Source organism: Ochlerotatus camptorhynchus, unplaced genomic scaffold (assembly GCF_037179485.1).
Source record: "Ochlerotatus camptorhynchus isolate MF236.1 unplaced genomic scaffold, CSIRO-AGI_Acam_v1.1 ptg000274l, whole genome shotgun sequence".
Taxonomy (NCBI): Eukaryota; Metazoa; Arthropoda; class Insecta; order Diptera; family Culicidae; genus Ochlerotatus; species Ochlerotatus camptorhynchus.
Window position 1 is genome coordinate 6,265,322 of NW_027040763.1, and position 18,045 is coordinate 6,283,366.

Here is an 18,045-nt window from a genome sequence, read left to right on the forward strand (position 1 = left end):
TAGCATCCTTTTGTTTTCTACAATAACCGGTGGGTAGTGTTTCAATGATAGCCCAGCTTTGCCGTTTTCTGCGCGTGACTCTTGTGTTACCAGAAACGCTTCGTGCAAGGTCTGTCATCAAATTATGTGCCATGGTCGACAAGTCACGACAACGATGCATGATTGCATTTATTCCAACTTCCGCCGTGGAGGTGGATCTGGGAAACAGGGCGAGAAAACTTGTAGCAACTTAAACTTTAATTACCGGGTAAACGAGTCATAATAGAGCCTCCGCCTCGGAAGCTGCTTCCGTGTGCTCTCGGCCCAGCGGAAGGACGTGTTAATTAGAGAGCACGCGATGCTGGGATCTAGATTCTGCGAACAAATCAGAGCAAACGCCGTACCACGCTGGTTAATCGCTTCTGAGACCATATTAGTGAGAACATAAATTTACGCTTGATCCGATTTTATGCACACCATTTATAGTTTGAATAGTTTTCCTTTTATTCCAGAAAAATCACTTAAATCGATAAAACGGCTGTTAAAACGGTTTATAATAATACTGCTTGGCTTCAGTTGCTCACATAAGTTACCACATCTTATTTATTCAATAAACTGTAATTGTTTTGGTTGATTTTTTTGTTTGTTGTGTAATTGTTAGTTAATGTTTGTCAAGTACATTTTTACAAGTATTTATAAACTATAACCTATGGATTACAAGTTTCCAAACTGGTGATCGTTTTCATTTTCATTTGATATTTGACGTTGTCTTCCGTATGCGCTTAGGTCTTTTTCTTCTTTCTTGAGCCCTTTTATGTATTTATTCTCAGAAGAAAAGAAAAAAAAATATTTCTTCATCGACGATAACAATAATTCCAATCGTTCAGCCTCATCACCATTCGGAGAAGGAACAGACAAAATCTACGCGACACAAGTACTTCTAGAGCTTCGGGGCTGCAGGTTGTGTTCAATTTGCAAATTTATTCGTTTATACAGTGCTAATATTTTCTGCCATTGTTGTTAAGGTTGTTTCCGTAAATGTTTGCCATTTTTTTTCTTTTGGATTTCATCGCCTGCCGTCCGGTAGATACATCCTCCCCATGCGTGCTGGTCGAAATGCTGAAGATGGATACAATTTTCGAGAGGGGATGAGCTATTCGTCAGGTAGAATCCACTGCGTAAGTATAAGATGGTTGGAATTGGTGCGGAACGAGCGAGGAGCGGCTTATCCCAAGAATCGGATGTTTGTGAAAATTGCCTTGGCCGGCCGCTTCCGGTTGCAGAAATTGATCGTCCGTTGGTGGTTGCCGGTGCGGTTCTCGTGCAGGCCAACGAGCAGCTTGAAGATGTCGTCCCGACTGGGGACGCATAGGTAGCGTGCGTCGGCGTCGTATCTGGGTCAGAAGGGCGAGGTGGAGAGTGGGATTAAAAAAAAATGCAATTGTTAGTTAAGGGGGTTTAATTGCTGAGCGGTTCATTCCATGTCAAATTGTGATCTGGTGCAGCATGACCGTTAGCGAAACTGCTCTTTCGATTTTATGCAATGCAGTTCATACGTTAGCATTTATACTTGATTTGTGTTCGTTGAAGAAGAACGTGGTGTTGAAATTTCAACAAATGTTTGCACGAAAAAAGGGCATATTTTGATGTATGATATTTAAACATACGCCTAAATGTACCCAAGCAACAAAAAGTTCCGCATTCAACGATAAAACTCACTTTCAAGTTCCATAAAGTGCATATAAAGTTCCAGCAGAACTTTCTGCCTGCTACAGAAGGTATAGAAAGCACAAGTGGAACTTCAGGCTCCAAAAAGTTCCGATGCGTACTTTTAGCAACTTGATGTTCAAATAAAGTTCCAAAAAGCATCCCTAAGCACTTCTTAGGAGCTTCAGGCAAGGCTGAAAACATGGCCGCAACAAAGTTCCGAACAAGTTCCCAGTGAAACTTCTTACCAACTTTAATGTTACTTTAAAGTTCCCTGTAGAACTTCTTAGCAACTTGTAAGTTTCTTTCCCACATGAAACAATACGCATTAGTAAAACAAATTATGTACGTAAATGTGAAATTATCAGTGGCTCAACTTCTTCTTCTTATTCGCATTTCAAGCTTATTGCTTAGTGCATATTAGCTTATTGCGTGCTCTTAACTTAGTTCTCTAAATGCACTTCCACAGTTATTAATTGAGAGCTTTCGATGTCAATACCAATGCATGAATTTGTATATACTGTGGCAAGCACAATGATACTCTATGTCCAGGGAAGTCGAGAAAATTTCCAGCCCGAAAGATTCCCTCGACCGGACCGGGAATCGAACCCGCCGCCTCCGGCTTGGCAATACCGTGACTTCACTGACTAGGCTATGAGGCCCCCTATCAGTGGCTCAAATAAATCATAATTCTTGTATTTATGCAGTGTTTCAATATTCAATATTCAAAAAAATAAAAACTACAAGGAACAGCCGCATGGGGCTGTACGCAATAGTGACGTAGGGCTAAGTGGCCTTATATAATAAATCTTATTTGTTAACTGTAGCAGGAGCTTGTTATATGTAGGAATAGGAATTTGAGCGAGGTTCTCTCTGTTTATACCCTTTAGTATGACGAGCTTTACATAGATGTCCCACAGCGACTCACGAAGAGCTACTGATTCCGATCATTATCGGTGCGGCTTCTTCCTCCTTCTATGGATGCTCATCTGGGCTGCAGCTCACTGTTTGCAGACAGCCTTTCGTTGTGTACTTTAGAACACCACCACTCATCACGCGGTGATTGATTGTTTGGTGAGCCCGGAAGGAATTCAACTTTGAAATCTGTGCAATCGGTGATAATTTTAACTATCATCGCAACAATTGCACATTCGTGCAATTTTCAATAGTGACATTTTGAAAAATTATAAAGTCTTAATTTTAACAGAAGAAATTCCTATCGATTGGCGTATTAAGAATGAAAATCCATCATTTCTGGATCAAAATCAGACCATTTGCATGCCGTGACAGAGATTGGTTTTTGAAATTGCACCCCAAATGTTGCCTTCAAGAAAGAACATGGTATGTTAGATTTAAACATATCTAGATAGAGCTGGAATAAGCCATAACAGCTTTAGTAAACAATGACTTCTCTCGATGATGTTTAGGAATTCAAGGCATGCCCACGCAAACCAACATTACCGTCGGGTAGGGGAAGTCTTACTCTACCTGATGGTGATGTTGATTTGCATGGGCGAGCCTTGACTTTCAAGACATCATCGAAAGAAGTCATTGTTTACAAAAGCTGTTATGCCCTAATTCCAGCTCTACTACATCTTGATATGGGAACTGACATCCGATTGATGACCTTGATAAATGTCCAAAAACTACTCTTTTACTAATTTATGGTGGACCTGAAAAGGATCGTTTTGTCATGATGGTTGAGTAATGCTGAGCTATTAGGGTGTTAAACACAGATGATGTTGATGAGCTGTATGTTGTTTGGAATGAGGCCCTTGGTATAGATGGCCCACAGCGACGCACGAAGACCTACTGATTCCGATCAATAGTGGTACGGGTTCTTCCTCCTTCTATGAATGTTCATGGGGCTGCAGCTCGCTGCTTGCAGGCAGCCTATCGTTGTGTATTTTACTAATGTCCAACGCCACACGCCGAAAGCACTGCTGCTGCTGCTGATGCCGACGACTGGACACGGTGATTGGACTGAATACGATCAGTGGTTGAGGGCAGCTTTGATGGCTAGCTGCTTCCGGGTAGCCTTTCGTTGTGTACTGGAGAACACCACCACGCGGTGATTGAATAAACACCGTTTGGTGAGCCCGGATGGAATTCAACTTTGAAATCTGTGTTAGGGAAATCGCTTTTCGTAGGCAATCGGGGATAATTTTAACTATCATAGCAACAATTGCACATTCGTGCAAATTTTCAATAGTAACATTTTGAAAATGTATAAAGTCTTAAATTTAACAGATGCGTAGAAATATTTCTCATTGATAGGTGATAAAGTTATTGAAATTTGCCCAAGGGCAGCTGAGGTATTAACGTTCAAAATCGTTCATAATTTAGTTACATGTTTCATTTTCGGTTTTCACAAAGTGTACCCCCATATAGAAATCACAGACGTAGTCCTACGTCAAAATTAAAGATCAATTTCCTGATTTCATATTCGGTATCAGCGTGCCAAAATATGTAGTTCGTCGGAAATGCTATACTATTATCAGCATGAAGCTTTAGAGTAATAATGTATTAACTAGATAAAGTTCTGAAGAGGATAGGTTGATAGTTCCACTAAAGTACGGCAGTGTGAAAATTGATAGAAGTTGAAATTGAGCGAAGAGCCATTAATGCGACAGTACTAGTCAAACGCATACTGTTTTACATAGCTCATACATTAATGGATGAGAGGACTTGAAGCATCTTAAATCATCTTCTCGCATCGTGTTCTGTCTGCGAGGACCACCCTAAAACACACCATCTCAACCGACCAGCAGTACGGCAGACTGTTGTTTTGGATGTCCTTTGTTTCGCCAATCGGTCGACGGTCAGCCAGATGAACAAGGGAGATCACTTTCCCTTTCGATGGCACTTACATTGACGTCATCGATGCAACCGATGGATCGGTAGCCGATAGCTGGTGAGCGCGAGAGAATTTCGGTGAAGATGTATTTTGTATATGTGTAAATTCACCACAGATTGTTTGGTTCAGGTTTTGTTTTAGGAGTAGTGGCAGGTCAAAATTAGTGTTAAGTAATACAAGGTCGAAGACGGTCCTGCGTGACCAATTTAGTGTTAAATGTTAAATGTTAAATGTAATAAATGTAAATTGGTAGAGTCCTGTTAGTAAAGAGTTGTGTTAAATAAAAAGGTAGTTTTCAGTGCTGTGACCATTACGGAAGAATAACCATCACCTCATCGAACATCCCAACCCATCCACCGAGCTATCAACCGGTCCAGGTATCCTACATAATTGGTCCTTCGAGCCGGATGCCTAAGGACCGTGCCAGACAAGGACTCAAAGCTCGATCGGCGCCACAGGACTTTGGAAACAGCCGCATACCATCCAACAATCGTTTCATTGTGTTCCGCGGAAGAAAGGAGTGTCGCCATCATTTCGCGGAGTAATTAGCGAGGCATAATTGGATCATCGCCATCGCTAGTGGTGTCAAAGGGCATCAAGGGATCCATTGTCAACGAGTTTGCGCGTCGCTTGGGTAAGCGCCATAGAACTCTGGACACTGACTGTGGACTTTGGATTTCCGCTGGACATTTTGGAACGGCTTTCGGTGTGGACTGGACACTAACCGGCATTGGATTTCTGTTTCTCCAGGTAATTATAAAATTAGTGTATGTCCTACCGAAGTTTAGTTAGTCGTGATTCTAACACCTCTTTTCGAACCCTCTCTGGACTAAACACTCTTCGACCGTTAATATTTGGACCGACGATAATCAACCGGTATCGGTGAGGACAATCCTATTCTTCGAGGATTCCGTACTACTGTGCTGCATCTTTATTGGTTACTGGCAACTGTCGTTATTTCTGGCTAGCACTTCAGTCGCAACCATTCAGCTGAAACAACCTTTGGCCCTGGTTGTGGCCGTCATCAATATAAAATACCATCGGCCCTGGTTGTGGCCATTTTGAGCATCCGAGTCAACGTAGACCACGAGGAAATTCACAAGAAGAGGAAGCGCCATCGTATTTCGTCCAGGTTAGTGAAATAGAACTAGGTATATGTCTGCCTAAGCTTGGGCAGCAGAAATACACGTTTTAATTGAATTTACATCCTCTTCAATTATTGTGGACGTATCCCTGATTTGGCTACCGAGATTTCGATCATTTTGCACACCTCTATCGATTTGATTACGTCGCTGGATTCGTTGCTGGGTTTTTACCGCCGCTGGTTTCTCTGGGTGAGTTAGCCGCAGTATATGCCCGGCCGAAGCCGAATACTTTTGATGCTACATTTGGATTTCCTCCTCTTCTCCTAAATCATCATTAATAATCGTTTGGAGTTTCGAAGACTGGTGACGTCACAACTTGATTTGCTGATTTTGCCTACCATTGATAATTAATCGATTTGGGCACCCATTCAACCGATTGGACAATAGCGAAGCTGTTTGGTTTCTCCAGGTGAGCTGCCACTGTATATGTCCAGTCGAGGCTGGATTTTTTTTGCTTACTACATGCTGATTTCCTCTCCTCTCCGTTCGACCCACGAGTTAACAAGAATCAACTATCGTCAATATTGCGTGGTGTATCTCTGAAGCTGACTGATTGGTATTGCTGAACATTCTTAACTGTTTTGGCGAAGTCTTCTATTGCTAAGGTCAGTTAAGTCAGAATAGTGTGTGTCCGCCGAAGTAAGGGGACTCCGCGGAATACTACATCACTTCTTTATTTCATCCCACATCCGCTACCACCGTGTTGAGGAACAATGGCGCCTTCCAAGAAGTCGTCGTCTACTAAGAAGACATCGGGTTTGAAGCTGCTGATGACCAAATTGAAGCAGATTGACTCCGCTTTCAACGATATCCGTCGGTTCGCCGAGAAAATCCAGGAATCTACTTCCTCCACCCAAATCCTGCTTCGGCTGGAGAAAATCGATGACCTGTGGGAGAGGTATGGTGTAACTCTAGTGGAAATCCAATCTCACTACGATTTCGAAGAGCAAGATGAAGAGGATGATGATCCACTCGAAAGCGGTAGTACACTTGATAAGCAGAGACAAGAGTTTAGTGACCGTTACTATGAGGTTAAGTCAATTTTAACAGATCAGGTTAAGGAAAGGCAGGAACCAGCTAGTTTGAATCAATCCATCCGCGGTGATCTTCCAGCGTCAGCCACGCTTGATCGTGTCAGACTACCGCAGATTAAGCTGCAAACCTTCAACGGAGAGATAGAAGACTGGTTAAGTTTTCGGGATCTGTTCACTTCCTTGATCCATTGGAAGACAGATCTGCCCGACGTGGAAAAGTTTCATTACTTAAAGGGTTGTCTACAAGGGGAACCGAAAACTTTGATCGATTCGCTCCAGATCACAGCTGGAAACTACCAGGTCGCATGGGGAATGTTGATCAAGCGGTACAACAACAGCAAGCTATTGAAAAAGCGGCAAATTCAATCTCTCCTCAAATTACCCGGCCTCACCAAGGAATCCGCCTTTGAACTGCACGCTTTAGTCGAAGGTTTCGAGAAGGTCGTGCAAACTTTGGACCAGATCGTACAACCGGTCGACTACAAGGACCTCCTTCTAGTGAATCTGTTGACGTCTCGCTTAGATCCATCCACTCGTCGCAGCTGGGAAGAGTTCTCTTCGACTAAAGATCAGGATACACTGAAGGAACTCACAGAATTTCTCCAACGACGAGTTCGTATTCTGGAATCCTTACCTTCCAAGGTTGCAGATGCTACCAAATCATCCCATCTACCTCCATCTAGGCATAAGGGCTCTGCAGTTCTCTTTTTGAAGGAAATCTACAGAATGTTCATCGAGCGCACCTAACGACAGCAATACAAAATATTCCCTGTATTTTAGGTAGAGTCACTCCCTCGGTATTTTCGGATCGAAGACGGCTCGTAGATGCCAAAAATCGATACTTGGCGCCATTTTGGAATCCAAGATAGTGGCCATTGGATTTCAGAATTGTCAAATACCCTAAGATATGGATATATGGAAGAAGACGCGTAGATGCTTAAACTCGATATTCAACGCCATTTTGGATTCCAAGATGGTGGCCATCGGGTTTCAGAAAAAGTTTTAAATACCCTTCAATGTGGGTATTTTTTGAACGGGGACGACGCGTAGATGCTGAAAATCGATCTTTGACGTTTACAAGGGTATTTCTTCTGAAATCAGAAGCCACCATCTTGAATGCCAAGATGGCGCTGTACATCGATTTTCGGCTTCTAGATGTCACCCTGATTCCAAAAATACCTACATTGATCGGAATTTGACAGTATTTCACACTTTATCTGATGCCACAGATTAGATAGTTGAAGATGCTAATTTCAAAAGTACATAACTCTGGATGGGAGCATACCATCAATTACTGTCATTGATCGAAAGGTCTAGTAGCAGCACCTACCCCACCCGTGTCCCCTCGAGATCGTCAAGTCGGTGATTACAGGAGCACATACCGTGGTAGGGGTAAACAATAGCTGCAATTTCCAAATCACAATAACAACTGAAGTGCGGTAAAAATCGGTAGAACTGTTTCAAACACATCGTTGGTACTTGGACGGTCGGCGTTCATCTCTTTTTGCCAGTGGTGGCGGGGCGGGGGAGACACCCCTCACCATCCCTCTTCAAAGGGGGAGTTTGGTAAAGAGAGATAAAAAAACCGATTTGTACCTTCCTTAAAAAAGTTGTCCTAGCTCGCTATCTACTATCTATATGCAATTTTCACACTGCCGTACTCTCACGGAACTATCAACTCTAGACTTTCGACTCCTCCATCTATCGTATAAAAATTACCACTTTAGTCTGTTATTTGAAATTAGCATCTTCAACTATGTAAATCGTTGACTTCACGCAGAAGTTATACTAAACATGTAGTCAAAGTACATATTGATGGGTATTTGAGAGTATTTCCCACTTCTTCTGAAACCAGAAGTCGCTATCTTGGATTTCAAAATGGCGTTTTATATCGATTTTTGGCATCTATGTGTCATCCCCATTCCGAAAATACCTATATTTTGGGGTATTTCCCATTTTTCTGATTTCAAGGATTTCAAAATGGCGTCGAACATCGATTTCCGGCCTCTAGACGTCACCTCGATTCGAAAAATACCCATATCGGTGGGTAAACAAAGCACCCGACAATGATAAATTTGAAATCCTCACAGTTCAAAAAAGTAGTGTAAATTTCTGTTCAATATGATGCACACAAATGGACCGTCACATATCATATCCGTTTACATAATATATCATGTAAAGTTCTAACACATTTCATGCAAAGTAGCAAATATTGTACACAAAACCCATCTTTGTAAACAACATTGTTTGCAAGTTGCTCGGTTGCGTGAAATGAAATACAAGTTTACGTGAATGAATGTTTACATCACAATTAAAATTCAGATTTTTTATCTGTGCTCGTGCACATATCTATGCGCATGCCCTTAAATAAACCGAGTGAACAATCAACAAAAGTCAGAAAAACTGCGCGAATTTGAATCGAACAGCTTTGTTTAGATGCGAAAGTAAGCTCATTTGACAATGAAAGACGAAATAAACACGAGTCAAGCAAAAACAAAAACTGAAAACATGATATTGAAGGAGATCTGTTCGAAGAGAAGACAGAGTGAGTTTCAATTGCAAGTGATGGTTGACAGCTTCGTCGTCGCTTGACGATTTTCGATTGTAAGTGACTTTGTTGGGCCAGCACCAGCCATGTTCTGGTAGCCCTGGAGAAGTGGCCAGTTTCTGACTGTGGTCAAAATCCATTATGTAATACCTAAAATTACATGCTAGTTCAAAAACCTGTTCAATGATAATCGCTTGGAGAGCCCAAGATTTCTCAGGCCACATCCAGCCATGTTCCGGGTAGCCAGAGGAAGTTACCAGTATTGACTAGGGTCTAAATACATGATGCGTACATGACATTTTATGAGCACTTTTGTCAGAATTGATATTGGTAATTAGGGTCAAATCTCACCATATATGCATTAATTCGAATTTTTTATCTGAAATGAGTAGTTGCAACCTTGGTGGCAAATGACCTAAACTTATCATGAACCAGAACTTTTCATGCTACATATCAAATTTCAAAAAACTTCATCCGGATAGAGTATGTATTCAAAATCTAAAATATCTAACCTTAAAATTTTTCGCATTCATGTGTGTGCATAAGGTCAGATACCTACTACAGTTGGTGGAATCTTTCAGGATTCTTCTAAAAATTATGGAAGAACAAGGACATTTTTTTTTACTCTATGAGTCAATAATTCTTTAACCCGATGGTCTTGTCAATATCGAGTTATGGAAAGTAAAATGATGATGATGATGATGATGGTCCCACTGATTACCCCTACCAAGGTTTGAACTGGACAACGTATCTTTAAGATAATAAAGTATAACATCTTAACCAGATTAGCAAACAAAAACGAATTGGTTACAGTAACAGATATAAATTCCCTCAACACTTTTCAGTTGCTTCACAACGATAAAAATGTAAAAAACTTAGTTCACCCATAGAGGTAACTCTCAGACTAGAAGGTCCCGAAATAACGTGCTCAACTTTTTGGCTCAGTTCTGGTACTCTCTTCGGTCCCAAGCTAATCGATTCACCCCTCGAAACATAGGAATATCCACTAAGCCCTCATTTTATCTACCAAACTTTCATAGCGAATCGAAACAAACATTGTGTAGTAGTAGAATTCCGACTAGAATGGGGTACGTTAATCGTTTGCTTGGGACCAATAGGCTAGTCAAGTAGTGAGCCGATTTTTTTTTCTTTATTAAAGAGACTTTCAGCTTTGGGCTGGTTCGTCTCTGTAGTGAGCCGATTTAAAATCGTTAGTTTCGTTTTGATTGTTGGTTCACCTCTTTGTTCACCCTTTTTTCCTCTTCAAATATTCACAAGCATTTTCAGCGATTAAGAGTTCATGAATAATCAACAAAGCATCCTATTTCACTATGCACTAAGTATGCTCACGAGCCCCCGGCATTCAGCCAGAATGCTCACTACTAATTCAAGGCATCTCTAAAATAAGCTTCGAAGCTCTAATTGTTTGTTATCAAATGTTAAATTACTTCTTCTATATCTGTAATACACGTGCGAGGCTGAAACCTTTGCAGACTAGACATTTTTTTAAATAACTACTACTAGACCTCCCTTAGCTCAGTTGTTAAAGGCCCACCACAAAGCAAAACGATGCTGGAGTTGGCTGGGTTTCAATTCCCGGTCCGATCAATGCATTTTTCGGTTTGGAACATTTCTAGACTTTCCTGGGCATACACAGATAAAAATTCTGAATTTTAATAGTGATGTAAACATTCATTCACGTAAACTTGTATTTCATTTCACGCAACCGAGCAACTTGTAAACAATGTTGTTTCCAACAATGGGCTCTTGTATACAATATTTGCTACATTGCATGAAATGTCTCAGAACTTTACATGATATATAATGTAAACTTATATAATATGTGACGCTCCATTTATTTGCATCATACTAAACAGAAATTTACACTACTTTTTTCGAACTGTGTAGGAGTAAGATTGTAGTTGCCAAACAATTATGCTAATGCTAAAATAGTACGGGCATCGAAAGCTCTCAATTAATAACTGTAGAATGCATCTAGAACACTGAGTTGAGAGCACGTAATAAGCTAATATGCAATAAGCAATATGCTTGAAATGCTAAGAAGAAGGAGAGTTATTAAATCAAATATTAAAAATCCATCATGTGCTACAATAATTATTAAAAAAAAACGTTATTATAGCTATCCAAACAAAATAATCTATTGCAAACTTCGTCAAGGTAAATAATTTTTCAAATCATAATCATAAATTCAGTAGATAACTGTTCAAAAGACAGCTTAATCGTGTGAAATAAAATGTCTCTTAAACTCTGTTAGTGAAGTTGAACGTTTAATGTGCACAGTTCGAAAAAGTAGTGTAAATTTCTGTGCAATATGATGCACATAAATGGAGTGTCACATATCATATACGTTTGCATTATATATCATGTAAATCTCTGACACATTTCATGCAATGTAGCAAATATTGTATACAAAAGCCCATCTTTGTAAACAACATTGTTTGCAAGTTGCTCGGTTGCGTGAAATGAAATACAAGTCTACGTGAATGAATGTTTACATCACAATTAAAGTTCAGAATTTTTATCTGTGTGTCTATACATCGAATTGAAAACATTTATTTCTTTAAAATACAATGAATTTTGTGAAGCACAGGTCAAGAAATGGGGCCTCCCTAAGCTCAGTCGGTAAAGGCGCAGCTACAAAGCAAGACCATGCTGGAGGTGGCTGGATTCGATTCCCGGTCCAGTCTAGGAATTTTTCGGGTTGGAAAATGTCTCGACTTCCCTGGGAAGTATGATTAGACTTGCCACACAATTATACCAATGCAAAAATGGTAAAGGCATCGAAAGCTCTCAATGTAACAACTGTGGAAGTGCATCTAGAACACTAAGTTGAGAGCACGCAATAAGCTAATATGCGATATGCAATATGCTTGAAATGTGAAGAAGAAAAAGAAGAAGTGAAATATACGTAGTCAAATATACAATTCTTTGCTTCATCAACGTTCATTTTAAAGCGTCCAGCATCTAAGTTGTGGAAGTGAATCTGAAAATCAAACGCATTATTTTATTCTGCAAGCGCTGAAATCTCATTATTTGTGTTGGATTGGCCAAAAATAAAATGGAAGGGCAAAAGTCTAGATGAGGAGAGACGATTGATTTGTATAGCTGTATTTTACTGGTAATAGTCTTTCAACCGTTCAATTTCATACTACTTGGCAATTTTCTTGATGACATTTTCAATGTGAGAGTTGAACTTAAGTTTGTGATCAATAATCGCACCAAGATATTAAATCTTCAGAACGCGATCAATAGTCTCATCATCAATTACAACAGAGACGTTCTCATTTATTCGATTCTGCGAAATTACCATACATTTAGTTTTACTTGTATTCAATTTCAACTGCTTATGCTTCAACCATCTACTAAGAGAACGCAAATCTTCATTCAAGTGTAAAGCGGCATCATCTAAATCCTTAACTGCAATTAATAACACAGTATCATCTGCAAAATGATTAATGTCGCAAATTGACAGTCCGCATCGTGCTCTCTTGCCGTGCGGATCTATTTGCTTTTTGCTTAAGGAAGTGTTACTACTACCTAAAGCTACAACAAATTTAAACAGCACTTTTCAGTGCTCAACCTGTAAAAATTTTCTACCTTGTTCAACTCCTCTTATTCCTCTTCGATCCTTGTTTGGACCCTACCCGAGGTAATCCTTCTTGGATATCGATTTGGAAAATTCCTCTTCGATCCTTCAGATTCTTATAGTAATCTGCTTGGAAGTCGATTTGGATAAAAAATCTACTGCCGCCATGGCGCCTAAACGCAAAAGAAAGGGGCAAACTCTTGGCATCATCCAAGAAAAATTCTAGTAAACTTTCCCGGCTTAATGCCAAGAAGGAAAAAATTCCCCCTATTGTGATAACCACTACCGATTTCCATGCTCTTCGCATGGAACTTTTGAATTTCGTGAAAGTTAAGTTTTCACTACAAATTGGACGTCGGGGTGAATGCCGTGTATTGGCTGAAACCTTGGACGGATTTAAATGTCTTCTCAAGTATCTTACTGAGAAGAAGCACAAATTTTTTACTTACGACACCAATACTGAACGTGTGTTCAAGGTTGTCATGAAAGGACTGCCCAGTGGTGAATCCCTGGATCAGATCAAAGATGAACTGGCAAAATTACTTGGAGTTGTGCCACTCCAAGTAATCAAAATGAAAATGAAATCCCGTCCTGGCGATTTGCGCAACGGGATTTCTAATGATTTTTATTTAGTTCACTTCAAGTCTAGTGAACTAAACAACCTTAAGGCCTTAGAAAAAGCTAGCCTTATGCTCCATGTCCGAGTGAAGTGGGAACACTTCAGGAAGACTGGAGGAAATTTCCAAAACCTCACCCAGTGCCGTAAGTGCCAGGGATGGGGTCACGGAACTAAAAATTGCTACATGCCAGCTAAATGCCTGAATTGTGGTGATTCCTCTCACGCAAAGGACGACTGTCCTGTGAAGGAAGATCCTAAGAAATTTAAATGTTCAAATTGTGGTGAAAACCACAAATCTAATTTTTGGGAATGTAAGACTCGCAAAGCGATCCTACAATCTCGTTCTAACCGACAGGTAGGAAACGCTCCACGTTTCCGACCAGGTACAAATTCCTCTGCTGTTAACAACGGTCAGCGAGGAACAAATTCTACATTCGTACCTGTAGGTACAAATATCACCCCTGCTTCAAATGTTTCATCTGTACCTACTCCCCTCGCTGCTAACAATGTTCAGCGAGTTAATGGAGCTACCTATGCTGCTATTGCAGCGGGTAGAAATCAAAATACTAACCAACGTTCTAACGGAAATTTTGACAATTTTGACTTAGGAAGCATTACTGCCCCTAAAATGGAATTTTTACAGAATTCATTAATTGACATGATTTCTGATATGCTTAAATCTAACTCCATGTTTGATGCTATTCAAACTGGAATAAAATTTGCTAATAATATTGTCATGACTTTAAAATTCAGTAATGGATTTTAAAGCATTAAACATTTTAAATTGGAATGCTCGATCTCTTAAAGATAATGAAGACGAGCTATTTAATTTTTTGAGAGTTCATAACGTGCATATTGCCGTTATAACTGAAACGTTCCTTAAACCTGACCATAAGGTTAAAAAGGACGCAAATTACTTGATTTATAGAAATGATCGTCTTGATGGACCCTGTGGTGGCGTTGCCATCATTATTCATAGACGAATCAAGCATAAAATTCTTTCTTCATTTGAAACCAAAGTTTTTGAAACTTTGGGAGTTTCTGTTGAAACAAAATTTGGACAACTTACGTTTATAGCTGCTTATTTGCCATTCCAATGCGTAGGCCAGCAAAAGAATTTTCTCAAGGGTGACCTCCAGAAACTTACCCGTCATAGGTCTAAATTCTTCATTATTGGTGATTTTAATGCAAAACACCGCTCATGGAATAATGCTCAAAGCAATTCCAATGGTAATATTCTGTTTGATGATTGTTCTGCAGGTTATTACACTATTCAATATCCAAACAGCCCAACATGCTTTTCTTCTGCAAGAAATCCCTCCACTATTGATTTGGTCTTAACTGATTCATGTCATCTTTGTAGCCAATTGGTTACCCATGCTGACTTCGGTTCTGATCACCTTCCAGTAACTTTTGAAATATCCCAAGAAATAATTTCTAATCCCAACAGCTTTACTTTCAATTACCATAGGGCTGATTGGGAGCAATATCGAACATTTATGGAATATAACTTCGATCCAAACATTCCTTTGCAAACCAAAGATGAAATTAATTATGCTCTTGAATCTCTGACTACTTCTATAGTTGAAGCAAGAGCTGCCTCAGTACCAAAATGCGAGGTTAAATTCGATTCAATTATAATAGACGATGATCTTCAGCTCTTGATCCGTCTTAAAAATGTCCGTAGGAGACAATTTCAAAGAACACGCGATCCTGCCATGAAAGTTATCTGGCGGGATTTGCAAAAACAAATTAAAAAGTGATTCTCTGCCCTGAGGAACAAAACTTTTGAAAATAATGTTTCTAAATTAGACCCGAGTTCCAAACCCTTTTGGAAACTCACAAAAATTTTGAAAAAACCTCAAAAGCCAATTCCAGCGCTTAAAGAAGGTGGTAAAATTTTGATCACAAATTTGGAAAAAGCTCAGAAACTTGCTAAGCAATTCGAGAGTTCCCATAATTTCAGTTTGGGTCTTACTAGTCCTATTGAGAATCAGGTTGCTCGGGATTTTCGGAATATTTTCTCTCGGGAAAATATTTTTGATGATTCCTGGGGGACTGATTTGGACGAAGTAAGGTCTATAACTAAAAAATTTCAAAATATGAAAGCTCCAGGTGATGATGGAATTTTCTATATCCTCATCAAAAAACTCCCAGAGAGTACCTTGTCTTTCCTGGTAAAATTATTTAACAGATGTTTCCATTTGGCATACTTTCCTGATAAATGGAAAAATGCAAAAGTTGTTCCAATTTTGAAGCCGGATAAAAATCCAGCTGAAGCTTCTAGCTACCGTCCAATAAGTTTGCTTTCTTCAATAAGTAAACTTTTTGAAAAAATAATTTTGAATAGAATGATGCTTCACATCAATACGAACTCAATTTTTGCAGATGAGCAGTTTGGATTTCGCCATGGGCATTCAACTACTCATCAACTCTTGAGAGTTACCAATTTAATTCGTTCAAACAAATCTGAAGGCCACTCAACTGGAGTTGCTCTTCTAGACATAGAAAAAGCATTCGACAGTGTTTGGCATGAAGGTTTGATTGCTAAATTGAAAAAGTTTAATTTTCCACTTTACATTATGAAATTAGTTCAAAATTATTTAACTGACAGAACTCTGCAGGTAAATTATCAAAATTCCAAATCTAATCGACTACCTCTTAGAGCAGGAGTTCCTCAGGGTAGCATTCTCGGGCCTATATTGCATAACATTTTCACTTCGGACCTCCCTGATTTGCCTCAGGGTTGCCACAAATCTTTGTTCGCTGATGACACAGGCATTTCCGCTAAAGGAAGAAGTCTTCGTGTTATTTGCAGCAGACTACAGAAAAGTTGAGATATTTTCTCTTCTTATTTACAAAAATGGAAGATTTATCCCAACGCGTCCAAAACTCAACTTATAATATTTCCACATAAGCCTAGAGCTTCGTTTTTGAAACCTAGTAGTAGTCACATAGTCACTATGAACGGAGTTCCAATTTCCTGGTCAAACCAAGTGATATATCTTGGATTAATACTTGACCAAAAATTAACTTTTAAAGATCACATTGAGGGCATTCAAGCCAAATGTAACAAATATATAAAATGTTTGTATCCTCTTACTAACAGGAAATCCAAACTTTGCCTGACGAATAAACTTCTAATATTTAAACAAGTTTTTAGACCGGCCATGCTTTACGCTGTGCCAATATGGTCTAGTTGTTGCACTACCAGGAAAAAAGCACTTCAAAGGATTCAGAACAAAATTCTGAAGATGATTTTGAAGTTGCCTCCCTAGTACAGTACTACCGAAGTACATAGAATTTCGAATGTTGAGACTTTAGCACAAATGTCCAACAAAATAATTAATAATTTCCGGCAAAAATCGTTACAATCCTCAATTGCAACGATTAATTCCCTTTATACTTAGATAAGATTTAGTTTTAGTTATTTAGTTTTAAGCTATCAATTGTTATACTGACATGCAGGTTTAAAAAACCTGTTTAAAATACTGAATTGCCAAGACAGGAACAATGTAAAAACACTTAGATATATATCATAACAATTAAGGCTGGTAAGTTACTGTAGTAACTGGAGCACCTAGGTTAAAAATGAAATGTAATTTATTTTGAATTTGGAACAAATAAAGAGTTAAAAAAAAAAAAAAAAAAAAAAAAATTAATGTCGCAAAATCGTAAAACACGTCGCATGATATACATTATAAATAAAAGAAGCCTTAATACACTTCCCTGGGGCACTCCAAGGTTAGTCTCCATGGTATTGGAAACAGGATCATTAAAAACAGTGCGTTGAGTTCTGTCATACAAATAGCTTTCAAACCATTTATTTGCAGTACTTGAAACTCCAAAGCGCTTGATTGATTGTAACAATAAGGACCTGCAAATTATTTCAAAATCCCCTTTTAGATCCAAAAACTACAAGATACAACCCTATGGGGTTGTACGCAATGGTGACGTAGGACTACGTGGTCTTATATAATAAATATTATTTGTTAACTGCAGCAGGATCTTGTGTTTTGTGTAGGAATAGGAATTTGAGCGGGGTTCTCTCTGTTTATACTCTTTAGTGTACAACTAGAACTTTTTGATATGATTTTAATTTGAATGATCTTCAGAAATTTAACTCTTTTGGGAAATCTTGGTTGCAGCTGGATCAGCAAATCGGAGCGGACAATATCATATTCATCGGTTCAATGATTGGGCACTAGACTGATGCAAATTTTGACATTTTCGCTCCACAGTGGTCAAACGGTTCCAAATCGGGTCCTGATTAGTCTCCCAAAATTTGAACTCATTTGAAAAGAAACTGACTTGGCACAAACCATTTGAAGTTTATATGGAAATTACTATAGGAAAACCAAATGTTTTGTTCATATCCATCTAACAATTTACCATATCGCTCTGCTTTAAACAAAGATAACTGAGCTCGTAGAAAATTTTCTCAGCTACAACTTTGTGCTGAACCACTTTTCAATATAATGTAATCATCAAAAGTTACAAATAATTCAAGCCACTAATGTCTTACGATTATGCTCAATCAACTGTTTAG

The 18,045-nt window shown here is 39.1% G+C and overlaps 1 protein-coding gene across 1 annotated transcript in view; it reads right to left on the reverse strand.

Moving 5' to 3' along the window:
• Nucleotides 1–458: 458 nt before the first annotated feature.
• The window catches only part of LOC135705725 (uncharacterized), a 93,607-nt gene continuing 76,020 nt past the window's right edge, over nt 459–18,045 (reverse strand). Inside the window, exon 4 of the mRNA XM_065227565.1 lies at nt 459–1,373. Within this exon, the coding sequence (XP_065083637.1) occupies nt 1,205–1,373 (169 nt within the window). The 3' untranslated portion in view covers nt 459–1,204. The remainder of the gene's footprint in view (nt 1,374–18,045) is intronic.